The sequence below is a fragment of the Pipra filicauda genome, unplaced genomic scaffold (genome assembly GCF_003945595.2).
Source record: "Pipra filicauda isolate LSUMZ 115617 unplaced genomic scaffold, ASM394559v2 scaffold12_size5214236_pilon, whole genome shotgun sequence".
NCBI lineage: Eukaryota > Metazoa > Chordata > Aves > Passeriformes > Pipridae > Pipra > Pipra filicauda.
In genome coordinates, this window is record NW_024103763.1 from 3,121,226 (window position 1) to 3,141,861 (window position 20,636).

Here is a 20,636-nt window from a genome sequence, read left to right on the forward strand (position 1 = left end):
CAAAGACCACTAGATAAAGGTTGTTAAAAGTTTAAATTTTTTTTTTACACTGTACATAACACATACAGCAATCCAAAGAAAGTCAGTAAAGCAAATATATAGCACTTTAAATAAATCACTGCTTTCTCTTAACTTAGCTTCTTCTGAAACAACAATCAGCATGTTTAAGGAAATCCACAAGTAGATGGATTTCCTTACACATTTCTTCTTTTGAAAGAGCTTTTGAATAAGCTTAAGGGTTGTTTCTGAGTCGTTATAGTTCCCATAAAAGCATTCACTTATTCTTATGAATAAGTTACATCAACAAAAAGGCCTTTAGCAGACAGACTTGTACTTTATCCACTGGTTTGGGCCACGCACTTCAAACGGTGGCTCATTGAAGTAGATGTGGTTACCTAGTTCTTCCAGGGGAGGCTCTGGGTCAGTGGTAGCAAACTGAGCAGCTTCCTCGATCTCCTTCCTTACTGCCACATCAATTTCCTAAACCAAAAATGGATGCTTATTAGAAGACAGCTCAGAAAAAAAGCATCATTATTTTCAATTTAAATGCTATGCTTAAGTATTGGCCAGAATTAGTTAACGCTGTCTAGAAACATAAAATTAAAATCCTATAGAAATTCCCTCCCTACTAAGCTGCAGTACCAGTAACTTACTGACAGAGGAGCATGACTCTACTGAGCCTCTACATATTCTGTTCTGATTCCATGGAACACTCAGTGTGTCAGTGCCATTATTTTTTAAACAGAGTTGACTAAAGGAGTTACAACATTTGCTTAGAGTATTCCTGACTCCTTCACTATGATTTTTCCCTATTCATAATTTCCCTTTCCGAGATTTACCCCCTTCCTAGGGAGTCAAGCAAGCCTGGGTAACTGATTTCTGTCTCCTAGTAATGACACCCAAAGCCTTACTCAGCACCCAAAAGCAAAAGGCCTTTCCAGCAGAACATCACTTCATTAACTGGAGTGCAACAAAACTTCACCCTCACTTATAGAAGTGATGTTAAAGCAAACTCTGAAGAACGAGCGAGCAATGGACACTGCCCGTGATGTGCTTTTCAGAGATCATCAGTGTGTGACTGCTCAGGAGCTTTCTTAGATAGTAACTAAAAGCCATACCTTTAGTTCTTCAACACTAGCAAGGTTGTTGTTGACCATTCTGTCCTTCAGCAAAGTGATGGGATCACTTTTGCTTCTCACTTCTTGGATTTCTTCTCTAGTACGATAGCTAGGAGCAAGACAGGCAAAGACATGAACTTCTTCAGGGGTGCCCTTGAATCAAGGGCAGGTTCTGGACACAGCTCACTTTTAGAAAAAGGTGTGTCCACAGAGTTGTCAGGGATGCAATGAAAATACAGAACATTAATCTCTCAAAGGATAGTACACCAACATCTAGAACCTCCCACCCACCCCAATCTGTAAAGCCAACTGAGCTGAACTAGCTCCAAGGGAAAGGGGAGCAATCCCAGTCTGGGACAGTTACAGTGAGGAGCCATATTTCCTCCTTCCCAGCCCCCCTTAGGAAGCATGCTTCCAATTCAGTGCCAGTTTCATCCGAAATGCTGAGATACAACTCCACATAGACAAATTCAGATTTGTCAGCTGGCGCAATGCCAATGTATGTTTGTATTTTTAGGAAGTGTTCTACCAGACTGGGCAGTCCAAACTATTCCTACAATTTTACCTTACAAGACTTTAAATACCCTAAAAACTCCAGAAAAGCATGCTGCTTTTTAGTCAAAGCTTAATTAGGACACACCATAAAGTTACAACTAAAAGCAGAATTCAGTAATAGCACAGAAGTTTAACTGACTCTGTGCTTGTTCTAAAACCAAATCTCTTAATTCTGAAAATAAAACAAGTATGTTACATGGCCACAATGGGATGAGTGATCATAGCAATTTCATCATGTTTAATTGCTCATTTAAACACTGAACTTAAGAGTTTCATCTCTTAGAATTTGATCATCAATACTTACTTGTTTTCAGTAAGTGCTAAGAAAGAATGTGACAGTACCTTATTCCAGGGTCACTCATACTGTGGCCATGGTAACGATATGTCTGTAACTCCATCACAAGAGGGCCCTTAAAATGAAAAAACAATACAGAGAGTGTTACCACAAGTGACCAATTTGTAACAGCAACAAGTATTTGCTACAGGTGAATTGCACTAGTGATCAATTATTTTAATTCAATGCTTTTTTCTCAATTTATGTAACATAAGCACATACAGATTCATTCAGTAAAAGGAAACCTAATTCTTTTCAAATTGAACCTTATATGGATATTGTAAGCATTTCTTCTCATATTCTTACTGAGCAGCATTAAAAAATTTCCTCCCTTCCAGTGTCAGTCCACCATTATTCAGAATATTTCAAATTACCTGTTGTTTCAGTGTAAGACGTAACTCGCAGAACCTTCATTACTTCACCAAATATTAAAAATCTTCAAAACCATACTTGGGTGACACACACTAACACTGACTCACAAAACTTTTATTTTACTTTTCATTTCTTACAAATATAGAGTGATTATTACTTTACTTGATCAGTTCTGCCTGACAGAAGTTGTGACAGAACACAACTGCCTGACAGTCATAATACCTTTTGCAACAGAATTTAACTGAGGTAGAAATGGGGAAAAAGATGACAGTATAAATAATATATAAGTGCTTGGTTAATACCAATTGCATGTTAATAAATTCTAACAAAAATCAGAGAACCACTCAATTGCATATGAGTTCAATACTGTGGAGAAAAGAGGAAATAAAGGTCAAATAAAGTTCAACAGCAACTGGAGAAAATGAGCTAGATGAAGAACTTCTTATGCAGCAATAACTTGGTTAAGAGTTTCACCTATGGAGAAGGAATAACTATTACAGACTTACTTTTCCAGCTCTACAGTAGTCAGCTGCAAACTTTACTGCTTCTCTAACACAGAGAATATCCATGCCATCCACCTGATAAAGAGAAACTACATGTTAAGGCAAAAAAATGCCAACCTACAAACTTCCAATTTCAGTATTTCCACAAGTGCAACAGGAATTCAGCTTAAGTAAATTTATGTAAAAATAAAAGAAATGCACATGTACGTATTGTGCAGGTGTGCGCGCACACATCCGCCCCTCAAAAAAAAGCTGTGACTACTCACCCTGAGCCCTGGAATGAAGTATCCTCTTTTGTAGTAGTCAGTACTGGCTGCAGCTCTTTCAACTGATGTTCCCATTCCATACCGATTGTTCTCACAGATAAAAATACAAGGCAACTTCCATAAGGCAGCCATGTTGTACGTTTCAAATATCTGGCCCTGAAAGAAAAAGAGTAAGTTACATGTGGTCAGGGAGCTCAGCCTTCAAGCATTAGGCTCTACTGAAAATCCTTCCATTGCAGAGGTCTAGCTAGGAGAAATCTGAATACTAAAAGTGATCTGAAACCAGTCACTTGCTGCAGCTCAGAAGGAATAAAAGAGAAGCTACACTATATAAGGTAACTTTCATCTCAACTAGTAGTTTACAGAACTTAATTTTTAAACCTCTATCAGTATCTGTGTTAGGATAGCACAAAACCTTCAAATTTAACTGAGGTATTTCAGCAACAGTCATAAAAAACTTGGCAACTGATTAACCTGGCAGGATGCTGCTACAGCAAAGTAAAGTTTGACCACAGTGACTGCATCAGCCTTATTACTCTGAAGTCAAAGACAGGGAAAATCAAAAACTGAGATCTCCACCTGTGCTTTCAAAGTGGGAAACTCAATGGTACGCTCTAAACCACCAACTGCTTAACTGGCTTAATGTCTCAGCTGATAACATGAAGACACTGGCTGGAATGTCAATTGTAAGTGGCTCTGCGAGAATGCTCTGTCTTCAGAAACCTAAGTGACACATTTCTCCCTATTCAGCAGCACTGTCATCTTCACTGCCATCATTCAAGAGCTCTCCTTACAGCACAGGCACTTCAGGGTGTCACACTTAGGTGAACTGTATGCAACTGGAAAGGGGGTAAAAAGAGTACCTGGAAACCCCTCTTCACATGACTGGTGTAATGTTCATGTAATTAGCTACTGGCCTTGCTCATTCCCTGAGTATCTAGAGCACTGCAGAAGGGAAGGAGCCAAAAAGCTTTCCCTCCACTCCAGGGACAAGGGCCAAGTTCAAAATAGGGGTGGGGAAGAACAGATGTTTACACAGGTCCAAAATAAGACAAAAAATATGCTACATTCCTGATATGTAAAGAGCACCTAGCAGTTAACTGTTCACCTGAATCACCCCTCTGAGGACTGTACAGTTCTTGAAACACATCCCTACTCAAATGCCTAAGACAACTCAAATGAGAGGTGATAGTTTCTAAAATTGGCAAGATGCCCAGCCACCTACACTAAGTTCATCTCAGTCAACAGCACCTCACAACAAAAGCCTGGAGAAAAACTGCAGTGAACTGTAGGACTGAGGGTGGGCATTGTCCACTTTCTCTCCAGGATCTGCCTTTTCAGTATTAGTGGACTCCTTTAATAAAGTGTTCTTGTAGCAGAAAACCCAACACAACAATCTCAGCATAAGTTCTGAGGTAGACTTTGCCTGCGTTGCAGGTACCACACAGGGAGGGCAGAAGGTGCTCTCCCACTCCTCGTAGGAACGGCAGAGCTCACAGTTCCCAGAAGGAAAATCAGTTACCCCCAGGCACACTCCTCAGAGCCACACCAGACAACTTTACCTGATTGGCAGCACCGTCCCCGTATAACGCCAGGCAGACTTCATTTTTACCGAAGTATTTACAGGCCAGCGCGATCCCGGCTCCAAGGGGAACCTATCACAGAGTACAGAACAAACCAGAGTTGGAGAACAATGTTAAAGGAGCTGAAGATGGGCATCTTGTGAACTGTAAGGAGACATTTATGCTGTTAGGGACCTGCTCAGCAAACAAGTTGTTACCCACCCACTTCCATTTGTTCCAACTGGTGTTACAGCCAAGAAACAAACATGAACTGTATTCTTAGTTTGATTCATTTTTGCTACAGTTTACAAAATGGTGAGCAAACTAGAAAAAGACAGAGCAATGGTATCTGCATCAAGCTCAAACCACAAAAATTGAGAGGAAACACTGGCAACAGGACATAAGCCAAATTCAACTTGTACTTTGAAGTAGAAGTCATGTACATACCTGAGCACCAACAATACCATTGCCACCATAGAAGTTTTTGGTATACATGTGCATTGATCCTCCTTTTCCCTTTGCACATCCTCCTTTTCGACCTGAAACATGAATAACAAGCGATTTACTTTTCAGAGGAAAAATACTGTGCAAATGGGAACATCTAATGCAATTCCTAAAGGTAATAACACCAAGACCATATAATTGTTTTCATGTCGAGTAAAGACATGATGGTCTCTCTCCTAAGAATTCATGGTTAAATATCTCACAAAACAAATAAGAGGAGGGGAAAAAGAGAACAATAATGAAAACATAATTCTGGAAATAGAGAATGAGATTAAGAAGAAATTTTAAAACCAACCAAGGAGTTTCAGTGTCCTACTATACAAAAGCATTTTCTGATGAATATGGGGTGTTTTATAAAAGACAACAAGGTCTGTATTTCTGATATACATACTCTGCAAGAAGTATACACAGTCCTTATTACTTTTGGCTTCTGCAAGATACGAATACTATTCCAAATTAGTTGCAATGACTTATATTTTTCTTCCCTTTGACAATAACCACAATTAAAAATTACAAACAGGACACTGAAAAAAGCACAACTAACAGCTTCCCATTCCACCCCAATATAAACATAAGAAGGCACCCAGTCAAGCTTTATCCAAGCTGTAATTTGAAGATAACTAGTGATTCATGAAGCATTGCAACAAACTCTATTTAAATGAGCCAATCTAAGGACACAGAATTTCTCATCAGCCCATTCAATTTCTTATTCCCATTTGTCTTGTTACTAGTTGCAGAGGACTGTATTTTATTTTTAATAAGCACAGCTTGTTTGGTGGTGGGTTTTGGGGTTTTTTGTGCATTAGCCTTCGTGTTTATTTCAGAAGTGGATCTCTTTGTACTTCTCTTTCTTACTTAATAGTGGATCGTTTTTATTATTGGTCTTTCTCATACCTTTCATATGTTTCATGTGAACTGTAATGGATTCTGACAGCTAGGGCCAAAAGAAAAAAAAAATCTAATTTTAAGAAAAAGTTTTCTGATTAAGTGTAATTTAACTTCAGTAAGTTCCCTCCACTTTTTGTACAATCCTCTCTTGTATTTTAGAATGTGTTTAAGAACTCCTGATTAACCAGTGTCACTGTTTGCTACACTTTCTAATTAGAACACTAACCTGTTTCTCATGTATTTACCAATTCCCCTGAAAAGTCCTTTATCTATAACTTGTTTCCTATAGGATCTTATCTATTAGTCTTATTTTGGGTTACTCTGCTTCCTTCTCCTTCAAAGACTTTTTAATTCTGTAATTTCTTTTCATTGTAACTCAATCTGTCTTTCAGTTTGGCCTTTTTAGTCAAGATCTATCTTTGCAGGAAAGGACTCTAGCAGCACTCCTCTCTAGGAACTTTCCCAAGTGCCATTTCTTAGAACAACAGTCCTGTACTGCAGCTGCTCTTTCCCAATTAAAGGAGCCCCACTAAAGTCAAGTATAATGCTACAGAAAATTATGTGTGTCATGAAATGAAATAAAGAAAAAACCCCACCACATTATCACTCGTATTTGTAGTTTCAGGGCCAACAGAAGGCTTCAGTCATGACAATCTCCTCACTTACTTTCTGCCTTATCAGTATCCAGTGACTCTTGGCAAATTGATCATCCACTAGAATCTGGGCTTTTGTGCACGTTATTAATATGCATTCTTAGCACACACATATGCTCTTTGTATACAAAATCATACCTCTTATCTACCCCAAAACATGCTTTTCTATAATAACATTTCAAGCATGCAGATTCTCAGATCAAGTCTTTATTATACCCGTGATTCATGAAGGCCTTCAAGCTCCTTGTTAATTTTTCACTTCTGGCATCTGTTCACAGATCTCATAAGAGTTCAGCAGGCTGATCCTCTCCTCTCCTCTCTTCCCTGCTCCATCCTCAACCCTACTGTGAATAGCTCTCTCTCCTTTCTGCAAAATCTCAATCTAGATTATAATTTAATATTCTTCTTACAGTCAAATTTTCCCAAACCATTCAGTTGATCATTACAGGCAGTGCTAACTAGTCTTCCTAAGACTTCAGCAGCATAATTCTGAAAATCCAAATCTGTCTCCTAGGGAAGGTAATGCCCTGTCCCACTGAGAACAAATGCCTACCACCAGCAATTTCCAAACTGTGCTGCAGCACAACAAATACAGCATTTGGTATTGAGAAAAATCTTATGAATTTGTGCTTCAGAAGTACTTATTCATTGCTTTTTATAGTTAAAAGTGGCTGCATCATAAAATTAAAACACTGATTTATTCTGCTATGTCACTAAACTGCTTCTGAAGCCCCAGTATACTTTGTGCATCAACATAATTCTGAACTTGAATAAAAACTTCTGACAAGTATGGCAGCATGTGAATCCTCATTTTACCGAGCACACACCTGTAAGTTCAGCAAGGATTTCCCGAACAGGCACTCCCCGGGTGAAGGTAAAGCCGTGAGCTCTGTACGCTGTTATCACATGGTCTGTAGGCTTTATGGCAGCTTCAATCCCTACACAGCAGGCCTCCTGTTACAAAGCAAAAGTAAGCTTAGCAATGAAGGAAAACACACAGCTTCCACAGCCAGCAGTGTGGCAAGGGCTCTGATCCCACATACAACCAATATCAGCAGGTAACAGGAAGAGCACAGATAGAGGAGACTAACTTAAATCTCAAGGGGCAGTGGCAGGCCTGGAGCTACAACAGCCTTGGGCTCTAAATTCCAACCTGACTGACTAGCAAAGGCACATGGGAAGGGAAACAGAACCTGCAAAAATCTGAAGGCTTTTTCTCCCAAATGAAGCATCTCAACAACCAAAATTCAGAAATGTCAGGGGATAATGAACAGACAGCAAAATTTCGGTAAGGTCATGAAGTTCCTTCTCCTGGCTGTTGCTTTTTAGTGGGCACATGATCTATGAGACATGGAAACAAACCCCATCAATTAAACCTGAGGAGGAAGATGCAGGCCTTCAAATGTGTTGAATTTAATATGCTGCAGTTGCTCATTTCTCACATTCAGCTGATCTTCAGCTGCACTGTGCCTTCTCTCTCTCTCTCCCTCCCTATTGTATTCAGTTCTACATTTATTCTCCACTCTATTAAAATCCCTACATTCACAGAATCACAGAATCAGTTAGGTTGGAAGAGACCTCTGAGATCGTTAAATCCAGTCGACGACCGAACACTACCTTGTCAACCAGATCATGCCACTCAGTGCCACATTCAGTCTTTTCTGAAACACCTCCAGGGACAGTGACTCTGACACCTCCCTGGGCAGCCCATTCCAATGCCCAATCACTCTTTCTGTGAAGAACTTCTTCCTAATGTCCAACCTAAACTTCCCCTGGCACAGCTTAAGACAGTGCCCTCTTGTCCTGTTGCTGATTGCCTGGGAGAAGAGACTGATCCCCACCTGGCTACAACATCCTGTCAGGTAGTTGTAGAGAGTGATAAGGTCTTCCCTGAGCCTCCTCCAGGATAAACAGTCCCAGCTCCCTCAGCCTCTCCTCATAGGGCTTGTGCTCCAGTCCCTTCACCAGCCTTGTTGCCCTTCCTTGTACACACTCAGCGTCTCAACATCCTTCCTAAACTGAGGGGCCCAGAACTGGACACAGAACTCAAGGTGTGGCCTAACTAGTGCCAAACACAAGGACAGGATCACTGCCCTGGTTCTGCTGGCCACACTGCTCCTGATACAGGCCAGGATGCCATTGGCCTTCTTGGCCACCTGGGCACACTGCTGGCTCATGGTCAGCCTCCTGTCAATCCAGACCCCCAGGTCCCTTTCTGCCTGGCTGCTCTCCAGCCACTCTGTGCCCAGCCTGTAGCGCTGCAGGGGGTTGTTGTGGCCAAAGTGCAGGACCCGGCACTTGGCCTTGTTGAACCTCATCCTGTTGAAATCAGACCATCTCTCCAGCTTGTCCAGGTTCCTCTGAAGAGCCCTCCTGCTTTCTAGCTGATCGACACTCCCCCCCAACTTGGTGTCATCTGCAGATTTGCTAATGGCACACTCAATCCCCTCATCTAAATCATCGATAAAGATATTAAACAGAACTGGGCCCAACACTGATCCTTGGGGGACACCACTAGTGATCGGCCACCAACTGGATGCAGCCCCGTTCACCACCACTCTCTGGGCCCAGCCCTCCAGCCAGTTCCTAACCCAGCACAGAGCGCCCCTGTCCAAGCCATGGGCTGCCACCTTTTCAGGAGTATGCTGTGGGAGACGGTGTCAAAGGCTTTGCTGAAGTCCACGTAGACTACATCCACAGCCTTCCTCTCAGCCACCAGGCAGGTCACCTGATCATAAAAGGAGATCAGGTTGGTCAGGCAGGACCTGCCCCTCCTAAACCCGTGCTGGCTGGGTCTGATCCCCTGGACGTCCTGTAGGTGCTGTGTGATTGCACTTAGGATGATCTGTTCCATAACCTTGCCAGGCACTGAGGTCAGGTTGACCAGCCTGTAGTTTCCTGGATCCTCCTTTTGGTCCTTCTTGTGGATAGACATCACACTGGCCAACTTCCAATCATCTGGGACCACCCCGATGAGCCAGGACTGTTGGTAAATAATGGAGAGTGGCTTGGCAAGCTCTTCCGCCAGCTCCCTCATCACTCTTGGGTGGATCCCATCTGGTCCCATAGACTTGAGGATCCAAGCGGCTCAGCAGGTCACTAACTGCTTCCTCCTGGATTACAGGGAGGCTATTTGGCTCCCCATCCCTGTCTACCAGCTCAGGAGGCGAGCTGTCCTGGGGATGACCTGTCTTATTGTTGAAAGGAAGGTGTTAAGTACCTCAGCCTTTTCCTCATCTTTGGTGACTATGTTCCCCTCCCCTTCCTGTGTCCAACAAAGAAGGAGGTTTTTCTTGCCCCTCCTTTTACTATTAATGTAATTATAAAACACTTTTTATTATCCTTTACAGAAATTGCCAGATTTAAGTTCTAATTGTGCTTCTGCCTTCCTAATTCTTTCTGCATGACCTAACAACATTCTTAAACCCTTCCTGAGTTGCCTGCCCCTTTTTCCAAAGGTGATAAACCCTTTTTTTTCCCCCTGAGTTCCTGCAAAAGATCCCTGGCCAGCCAGCCTGGTTGTCTTTCCCACTGGCCCACCTTTTGGCACACAGGGACAGCCTGCTCCTGCACCTTCAATATTTATTTCTTGAAATATGTCCATCCTTCCTGGACCCCTTTGTTTTTCAGGGCTGTTTCCCCAAGGGTACTCTCCAAATCAGCATCCTGAATAGGTTGAAGTCTGCCCTCCAGAAGTCCAGGGTAGAGGTTTTATTGATGCCCCTCCTTGTTTCACCAAGCATTGAAAACTCCATCATTTCATGGTCACTGTGCCCCAGACGGCCTCCAACCACCATATCTCCCACCAGCCCTTCTCTGTTTGTAAAGAGCAGGTCTAGCAAGGCCCCTGGTAGGCTCACTCACTAGCTGGGACAAGAAGTTGTCCTCCATACACTCCAGGAACCTCCTAAACTGCCTCTTCTCTGCTCTGTTGAGTTCCCAGCAGACATCTGGCAGGTTAAAATCTCCTACAAGAATAAGGGCTGGAGATCTTGAAGCATCCGCCAGCTGCTTGTAGAATAATTTATCACCTCTTCATCCTGACTAGGTGGTCTATAACAGACTCCCACCAAGATGTCAGCCTTGTTGGCCTTCCCCCTGATTCCTCCCCATAGGCACTGAACCTTATTGTCACTGACCTCCAGTTCTACAAAGCCAAGAAACTCCCTAACACACAGACCCACCCCTCCACCTCTCCTACCTCACTCACCTGTCTCTTCTGAAGAGCATGTAGCTTTTATGTTAAGTAAGGTAAAACAACATAAAACTTCCAGAAAAAAAAATCTTACCTGACCGTCATATAAGTGGCAGAAGCCACGAATAATCTTCTGCTTGTAGAGCTGGTCAGACTTGAGCTCCATGCGCCGTATGGTCTGCATTGTCTTGTAGTAATGGAGCCCCTCCTCTCGAGTCATCACTGCTGTGGTACTGGGGCCTTCTTCCAGGCGATGGAGGTCACATTTCTGCAAGGTTGAACAAGTTATTTCCTGAAAATAATTTGCCCTATTTATGAATATTACTTAATTATTTTTTATGATGTACCATTTCCAAATTCAGAGGGTAATACCTTTTAAAAAAGAAAGCCAGCCAAACCTAAATTCATAGGTCAAAATAACTGTAAAGTTTGTGCACTGTTTCCAAATTTAGGGAAATAAAAGCCTTACTTTTAATAAAGACAGATTTACACTGAGAAAATGAAGCCTTGTTGTACCTACAAGGAATAGATGAACTAGAGTCCTCAGAAAATGAGGTAAAAAAGAAAACTTCCATGGTTGTTGCAGGTCAAATACCTGGTAAGAGCTACAGAGGCTTTTTGAAGAAAGAAGGGAGATCAAGAGTTTCCTTTGTAAAACAGTTTCTGGCCCTAAGACTGGACCTCACCTCTACTACCACAAGCATCACCTGCATCAGCTACACTGCCAGTGAAACCGCCATGTGTGCAGTACAATTTCCTCCCCAAACCATGGACTCTACTGAGGGAGGGCTGATTTTAGGCACCCGTACAAAATAAAGAAAAAAATTTAAAATAATAATAATAAATAAAAAGTTAAGTTCAGTGGAAGAAACCAAACAAATTACTCTGTCAGTGCAGATTAAATGGCCAAAATACTACTATACAGGTTAAAGACAGTTTTTATTACAGCAAAAGTCTCTTCAGAGCAAATCCACTGACACCTTAGATGAACTGGATATAACAGATGGGCACACTGCTCTAAGACAGCCCTGCTTCCAAGTTCACATAAAAATAGAAACTTCACAGTTTTTTCATCAACACAGGACCAAACATTAAATCTGTATCTACTCAAAAAGGACTTTTCATATGTTCCTTCCCTTCCACCTGTGAAACAATTTTAATACTTTACAGGCAAAGATAAACAGGGAGAGGGGTGGAAGAAAAACTAAATGATTTTTCAGATTTTCTTTCATCAGTTTCTGAATGAAATGCCAGCACAAAAGCTATTGCCAATGGAAGCATCACTTTTTCCTAAGACCCAGGCACAGGAGAAAGTTGACAGAATATAACACAAGTTCTTTGAGCAGCACCAAGCCAAGCATTAAAAGGATGCCATATTTTTTCCTCAAAAACCCATACACACCTCAATCAGCTGCACATTTGGGATAGGCTGCAAACACCACCTAATTGTCTTAAGAGCATTAAGGAAACAAATACTCTTCCCTCAGAACAGAAAAGGTTCTTTAGCTCCTTTCTGACTCTGTTCTCACAGCTACATTGCAGTATGACAGCTGCAAAGAATCACAACTTCGCATTCTTAAGAAACAAGTACCACTACTACACACTGCCAAGCACCGTTACTTCCAGCTGCACCGAGTAATCTGGTCACAGAGTGAGGGCTTTGGTTCTGGAAATTCAAACAGTATTTTTCTAATTGAAAAAGATACAGGGGCAAGTCCATTACGTCAAGATGTGCAACAAACGCTTACACAGCATGCCAGTATTAAGTGTTCTTTACCTTAATCTCAAATGAAGCTTCACTTGCAAAGTCTCCATAGTTACGTGATGCCACCATCACTCGAGAGGCCTTAAAAAAAACACAAAACCAAAGCATGAGCAATATTTAAATATAATTATCAAGCAGAAGTAGGTGAATTTTCAAATAATTTCTCAGAGTACTCCCAAACTGAAACAATGTATGAATTAAACTCACCAGTGGCATATCCTTGTAAGGCTAAAGAATGTTTATTCTGTATGAATGTGTTAAAGTCCTTTAAAATCTAGTAATTCAAATTAAGATTAAAAAAAAAGAATTCAAATTTGCAATATCCTTGATCATCTAAAAGGAACCCAGTAAGTTTCTAGAGATTGTGAAGAGCATCAAAACCACAAAAATAATTGTTTTACCCTTCACATGCCAGATTGCCCATGCAAGGATAGACAGCCAATGCAGATTTCAATGGCTCTCTGTGCTGATTGGAATTTTGCCTTGATAGAACAAAAAAACCCTCCAAAAACCAAACCAAAACACAAACCAAACAAAAAAACCCAAAACAAACAATCCCTCCCCAATCCAAAACAAACAAAAAGAACCCTGCAGATTTCTGAGGTACGAACTACTCTCACCCTTTCTTTTCAATAGGAAGAGAAGCTGGGGGGATTCAAGGCAGTAACAATGAAGAGAGAGAGGATTTCAGTGAGCAACAGCATGGCCACTACTTAAAAATGATATGGAAACACAGAATGTACCTGAGGATACGTGAAACACAGAACAGAAAGGGGGCATGGCAGAGGAGAGATAAGAAGGATGTTTGAAAACACATTACTGGTCTGTCTTAAGAACGAACACAGGCTAGTGACTAATGAACACTGGTGTTACACTGCAGCATCTGACAGGATGGGCATGTGTCCATGCATGCACTGTGGCCACAGACAAGGAACATACCACATCTTCAGTGGCAAAGTTGTATTGCTTAACTAAGTTACACAAAAATTTCATTCAGTCAGGAAATTCACATAAATTTAGCTGAAGGTTAATTATTTCAAAATTTTGAGAATGTCCAAGTCACTGTTTCCAAACAAAGGTCTGACTGACAGGTATGAAGCCTGGACAAAAAACAACCAGGAGATATTTCTCAATCCATCTTGATTACCTACTCTGTTGCATACTTGATTTAGCAGTAACAATTTCCCCCTCCCCTATTATCAGATTAAATATTTAAGGGTTTAATTTAAACCAAGTTTCTACACTGTTTACCACAATGCATCAGTATTACTGGTGAAGAAAAGCTATTTTACTTCTAGAGCTGGAAGTAAATCAACGGTTTGGGATTTGCAGAATCACGGAACGGCCGGGATTGGGATGGGGGTCTATAGGCCACCTGGTTAAACCCCTGCCCTGAATATGGGGCATAAAAGCAACACTGAGGAGTCTGTACAAAAGTTCTGACACATGGCCAGTACAGGTATCAAATGCAAACCTTGACAAAACTGACTGAGGCCTTACCTCACTAACGGCTCCCTAGGTTAGCAGCATTTGGAAAGAAAAAAAAGGGAAGAAAAAAAGAGTGAGTAGCTGTACCAAACAATCGGGGAGGAGAAGTCAGCAAATTATTAGCCAACTAGAATACAACACTGCAAGTGGTCCATCTGTACAGTCTGGAAAATGCTCAAAGCATATACGAAACAATGCTTTGTGGATTAAGTCTACTTCTATTTATTTGTTAATTTATGCCTTCACTATAGGTGCCTAGGAACAATTCAAGGCAAATATTTACCAAATTGCTAAGCACTAGGATCCAAAAATCAATTACATTAAGATATCCAAATCAGCTCTAGTTTGGCATTCCAGGAAAATGCAGTATCTCAGGAGCAAGCCGAGTACTTGTAGTAAGGAACTAATTTTAGACACCCATATTTGCAAAATTTAATTTATTTTGTAAAATTCCAAATATTTTACTTGTGAATTAGGAAATACTTTTAGACATGAAGCCCCAACACACATAGGAAGATCTCCCAGTAAATCTGCTCCCTTGTGTGATTCTCACGAACCCAGTCACTCATAAGCAGTGAATGCTAGGGTGAGAGAGCTGCCTCAGAACAGGAGTACAGCAACAGATCTGCTCTCCATGGCAAAAAGGCAGCTTCCAGTTACCAGAAAGCACCTTTTAACTCTGATCTCGCCAACAATTTTTTCCTCAGCAGGGGCTAATTTTTCCTCATGGCCACAGTCATTACAGTGGAATAAGGAGAACGAAGAGGTAAGAGCATGATTTTTCACACAAAAGAGGTAAAACACAGCACATGACACAAAAATAACAAACTTTGAAAGAAAAATTCATGCAGCAATTGCAAGGGGCTGTTGGCTGGGCTGAGGCAGGTGGTGAAGCTCAGACAGTCCGACGATGAACTCCAAACGGGTCGAGCAGCGCGTGCTTATTATCCCTGTAAGGGATCTGACTTGTGCTGTCAAAATATACATGGAACGACATAAATTAAAGCACTGCGCCACCAGGCCTTTATAGAGCGAGCTCCTGCACGCGGCGACCATTTCACTGTCACATTTCACGATCTTCAGAGTGGAAAAAAAATGCCCAAAAACCCAAACTCTTTTGTTCTTTAATTTCTCTTTTTTTTTTTTTTTTTTTTTTTGTCTGCCGGCACCAACTTCCCGGGCCGTTCCCGCCGTCTCTCCCGGACCGTTCCCGGCCGTCCCCCCCCGCGCGGGGCGGTTCCCGCAGCGCCCCCGCGCGGCCGCCCCCGCCCCCCCCCCCGCGGGCCGCCGCTCCCCGGCCGGGCCGGCACCGGATGCACTCACCGTCCTCCCGGCGGCCGCCGGGCCCTGCAGCACTCGGGACAGCGCGGCCAGCAGCATCTTGCGCATGGGGCGGGTGGGACGGGCAGGAGCGGCAGCGCCTGGCGCAGGCCCCCGACCTCGGATCTCCTTCAGCCGCCGCCGCCGCCCGGGCCGCGACCGCCGCCTTTCGCTGCGTCCCCGCGCATGCGCGACGCGGCGCTGCGGCGGGGCAGCGCCACCTGCCGGGCGCCCGGAGCCGCTAAAGGTCATTAAAGGTGATTAAATGTGGGGAAGGGCTTGGTTTTTTTCGCGCCGGCATTCCCGCGGACCTGCTCCGGCCTGGACGTCAGGAGGGATTTTGGGCGTTAGGGAGGATTTCTTCACGTAAAGGGTGATTGGACACTGGAATGGGCTGCCCAGGGGGGCGGTGGGGTCGCCGTCCCTGGAGTCGTTTAAGGACAGACTGCACTCGGTGCCCTGGTCTGATCGACCTGGTGCTGCTCGGTCATAGGTTGGACTGGATGATCTCAGAGCTCTCCTCCAACCCAACTGATCCTCTGATTTTGGTGCGGACAGGCGGGGTTTGGGCATGTCCCCGCCGCTGTCCCCGGACACCATCGCTGGGGGCTGTGCCTCAAGGTTGACTTTGCTGTTCGAGCTGCCCTGTGCCTGCGCATTCCCTGATTTTTAAATGGATAAAGTAACTGTTGAAGCGGTTCCTTTTAATGTCACAGGCATCCATCCCCTGGGAAATACACAGCGAAGTTAAGATTTAACTTAGTGTTCTAGAGTGCTCTCATCACATCACATCTGTTGATCTCTCCAGAACAGCCTCCCCTTTTCATGCTGCCGGCTCCGGGCACACTCTGAGGTTGGATACCAGATTGCTGCGGAGTGTCCAAGCCAGGTTAACTGCTGGCACTGCTGTACTGGCTCCACACCTGGCCATGGACTCCCACCTCTGTTCTGCTTCCCTGAGTGGTGCTGACAGCAGCACTAGCGTAACCCTGCAGCTGAACACTGAACAGATAGAGCTGATAGATAGTGCACCCTCCTCTGCCCCACCCCACACACGAACACCACACAAACCAAAAAACAAACACAAAACCAAACCCACAAAACAACAGAAAGTAAATTCTGTTGACCTGTTGGCATCACAAATCCGTCTGCTGAGTCCTGAGGGTTGCACAGAGCTCAGCACATCTGCAGCACAAGTGCTACATGTTTAAGGCATAATCGTCGCTGAAAATGTGTTGCTCAAGCTACACCCTCAGCCTGTATCAGAGAGGACAGAAAGGGATGTCTGTTTCCAAACTACAGCCTCATCTGGATCCCCCCTGTACTATTCAAGTCCTTCCTTGTCTCCCCACCTGTTCCATTAATTAGGACACTAGTGGCTAATGTGGTTTCCTCCTCACAGTCTCTCTAATGCAGAATAGGAAGAGAGGTAGCCATCTCATTGCTGGTGGACTGAAAATTACCAAACTTTTTTCAGCTTTAAGTACTGGTGACAGTGCAGAGCACTGGCAGTGCTCAGCATCCTACCTTTCTTCTGCTGCCCTGCAGGCTCCCTAAAGGCATGCATGCTGTGCCTTTACACAGACTGGGATGTATAAAAGAAGGCCTTTTCATAAATAAGAACAAAATCTGCAAAATTCACTTTTGCAGTAATGAAATCCACCCATGAGTAGCCAGATAATGCTGGTTTTGATTGTCCCTAGGGATGAAGCAGTTCTTGCTAACACACTGATAAAGGCAAGTCTATACAGGAACTTCTTGAGGAGTCATTTTTGGCATGCAAGTTTTTTAAGTCTGCTCTGCACTACTAAACAAATTTAAACAATATTCATGAAGCAATAAGAGCAACAACAGCAGCTGGCCTCTAAGAGAATAAAAAGCAAAGTGAACAGGTTGATCAGTTGCTTCAGAAGGCATTTTTCCTAGGGTATCTTTAGTCTATAGCATTTCACCACTAGGAAAGCAAGCATGGACTTTCTGCAGATGTTTTTCTGCGGGCAGGGAGTGGCTCTGCTGCTGGAGAAAACATTATCCCAAAGGTTTGTATAAGATTTTTCACTAGGGCTTCCAAGGTGCTGAGACAGATTCAGAGGTCCCAGGCCACTTGTGAAGTGTAACCATCTCTGTCTAGAATTTTACAACCTGCATTTTTATCAATCAGTCTGCACAGTCCTGGAGAGATTCCTGATGGATTCATGCACATACCAGTTACCTCAATGACACTCACGGAACACAAATAAGAGTGTCCTCCTGCCCTACTCAGGTTTATAGCAAAGCAAAGTGGCACCTGGACTGAGATGACTTGCTCTGAGAATTCTGAGGCTGTCAGAATTTCCTGCAATACAAAATGGCAGAACAAGGATTCACCGCTTGTAATAGTTTTCACATTACAGAAATGAAGTTCCTTAAGAGAATGAAGCATACTGATATCTGTACATGAGACAGAAAGCTTCTGGCAAACTCACATGCTAACTTCACTGGCAACATTGTGAAGGTTTCAAGAGATCTATTAACAATTGTTAACTGTGGACATGCTCCTCCTCAAAGGAAAAATTATTATTACTATTATTATTACAAAGGAATGCAGTTAAGTTTGTTTCATGTTCAGTGTCCATTACCTGTTTCTTCTCCTAATGAAAGAAAAAAGCAGAGAAATCTGTATAGTTACACAATTACAGACCGATATGTTATTAACACTTCTAATAGTCATGGGAAATAGTTATTTTTGATGGGAAAGGACCCATTTTTGTCCTCTCTGGAAATACAGTAAAACATTGATTTATATTACCTCTGCCAATTTTTTTTACTTTTCATGGCATTTCATTAATATTCATATGTTTTCTGTATTAAAAGCTCTTAAAATGTCCTGAAATTATTAAATTGTCCTACAGAAAATAATGCAGAATGCTAATTCATTAATGATGTAAACAACGAAAAGGAAAACATAATAAAATCATAAGCAGAGAATAACACTAGAAAATAATTTAATGAAAGATGATTGTATAATATTTCATAATGGAGTACCTTGCCATTAGTGACTCTAGTATTACGTCAAGGGTGTGTTGTGTGGCAGTTGGCCAAAATTCATTGTTTTCTATTGTTCTGGGTGTGATCCTGAAATGTTATCATTTTTGGGATTGCAGCTGCTGTTACAGATGTCTGCTGTTGGCAGAGGGGAGCGTCCAGCTTTCAGGACTCACCCCAGCTCACTGTCTGCATCCAGGAGAAAGCAATCCCTGCCTCATTCCAGGATCCCGAAGATTGCTGCCTGATTTTTCTTCCCCCCCTGCCACTGCAGATCTCACTCACAGCAGGCAGCCAGGATGGCTGCCATGGAACAGTTTGTGACCACATCGCTCCAGCCTCACTTCCTCTGTGGGAGAGTCCGCACTGGGGCATGCTTGCCCAGGTCTCCTGAGTAGCACCATATGGTGACACCTTAAGTTGCAATATCTATTCTCCATGTTCACTTAATTCAAAATGCTTGAGGCAGCAGGAGGCCGTGTAGCAGCCCTTCTGAGTGGCACTTGAATGGCACTGTGCAGTGTGACTGTGCTCTGTGCTCGGTGGTGTGCGGATCTGTGTGGTCGCATGGTGAGCTGGCTCTGCTTTGGAGGACAGACTGGGAAGGACGATGGCATAATCTTATCTATGCTGGTCATGCAGCAGCCTCCAGAACCCTGCCCTGGCTTTTTCCTGGTGAGAAGCGGTCAGTTAACTCCAAGTGAGAGCACACGAGTGGATGAGCATATTCAGATGTGAATGACAGGGAACCAGGTCCTGGGACTGAAGTGAAGAATTAAGTTATCAAACAGAACAGATGTAATCTTAGTTCCTTTTCCATGTTTAAAACCTCTATTATCAGCTTCACTCCAGATGCATCTTCCCATTATAAATATACTCTGTTTCAAACTGCTTAACAGGAACAATCCTTTTTCTCTCATTATTCTTTGAGTTTCCATTTGTTTTGTCTCCTCCCATTTTTCTTCCTGTCCTCCCCACTCTCATTTGATTTTCTTGCCCAAACATTTCTTTTATCAGTGTTCCTCTCTTCTTTTTCTCAGGTCCACATTGCTTCTCTACCCTTTTCACAGAAAATATCTCTGTTTTGCTGTTTTGTCTCCCATCCCTTCTGACTAATTCCCATTCTGTTTTACATTTCCTAGTAGTTCCTGCTTTAGACAGCAACATAGATGGGGGAATTAGAACAATTAATTATACTGTCAAAATCTTTCAGATGATTTCTTTCCTTTGGAGTCATTGGAGTTTGGAAGAGAAGCAGTTTTCTAGGATCTTCCAGATGTTTTGCTTCTAGAAGTGATAGAAAAATGGATTAAGGAAGTATAATTTTTGTTCATCATTCTGATTGCTTTTCTGCATTATTATTTGGAAAATGCCAACATCTTGAAGGAGCAAGATGCCAACAAAATTATAATGTAATTTTTCATTCTTGAATTACTTATCCTTTTATGCTTCTGTGCTTCCCATTATGTTAACTTTCTTATTTTTTTTAGTCCCAGGAGCAATTAGTATTACAACATACAGAGAAACACTGCTGTATAAAACGTTCTACCATTTGCATAGTAAAGTCCTATAGGAAAAGAGATATTACTTTACTCTTCTGGGTAAGTCCAACTATGGTAGAGTTATGTGAATTGATCAGCTTGAAAACTGTGAAGAAAAGAAAACAGATGTATTTTCTGTTGTTGCTGTATCTCACTGGAAAATTATGGTTGGGACTCAGTTCAGTCCTTCTACATTTTTAAATCATATATGTCTTTTAGGTATATACAAAGGTATAGTTTTATTCAAAATCAAGATCTTAGACTTTGTGTCTGTGAGGCTCAGGCAAATGCTCTAAACAAATATTTTGTGAAATGAATTCATGGAAAGCTTTGTAAAGAAACTATTTGTACTTTGTGATTTTTACAGAGGCATCCTTCTTCTTCTGTATTCTATTTCCCAGCACCTTACAGATAACATTCCTATTGACAAAGCTCTGTGTAACACCTACCTTTTTCACAGTGGTAGAATATTTTTGAACAACACTCGCTTGTGAGCCACTACAATGCCAAATTCTTTCCTGCGGGATTGTTGCCAGCCTCGGTGCTCC

At 42.4% G+C, this 20,636-nt stretch overlaps 1 protein-coding gene across 2 annotated transcripts; it reads right to left on the minus strand.

Moving 5' to 3' along the window:
• Positions 1 to 14: 14 nt before the first annotated feature.
• On the minus strand, positions 15 to 15,702 carry PDHA1 (pyruvate dehydrogenase E1 subunit alpha 1). 2 transcript variants are annotated; one of them, XM_027738250.2, is made up of 12 exons: positions 15,527 to 15,702; positions 14,216 to 14,230; positions 12,728 to 12,796; positions 11,045 to 11,218; positions 7,583 to 7,709; positions 5,158 to 5,249; positions 4,711 to 4,803; positions 3,149 to 3,304; positions 2,886 to 2,957; positions 2,016 to 2,083; positions 1,119 to 1,227; positions 15 to 480 (listed from the first exon to the last, which is right to left on the minus strand). In XM_027738250.2, the coding sequence occupies exons 1-12, from the start codon at positions 15,590 to 15,592 to the stop codon at positions 316 to 318; spliced, it is 1,206 nt and encodes a 401-aa protein (XP_027594051.1). In that variant the 5' UTR covers positions 15,593 to 15,702; the 3' UTR covers positions 15 to 315. The 2 variants fall into 2 exon arrangements, with proteins under 2 accessions (XP_027594051.1, XP_027594052.1); XM_027738251.2 differs by lacking the exon at positions 14,216 to 14,230 and having other exon boundaries at positions 15,527 to 15,691.
• Positions 15,703 to 20,636: the final 4,934 nt, after the last annotated feature.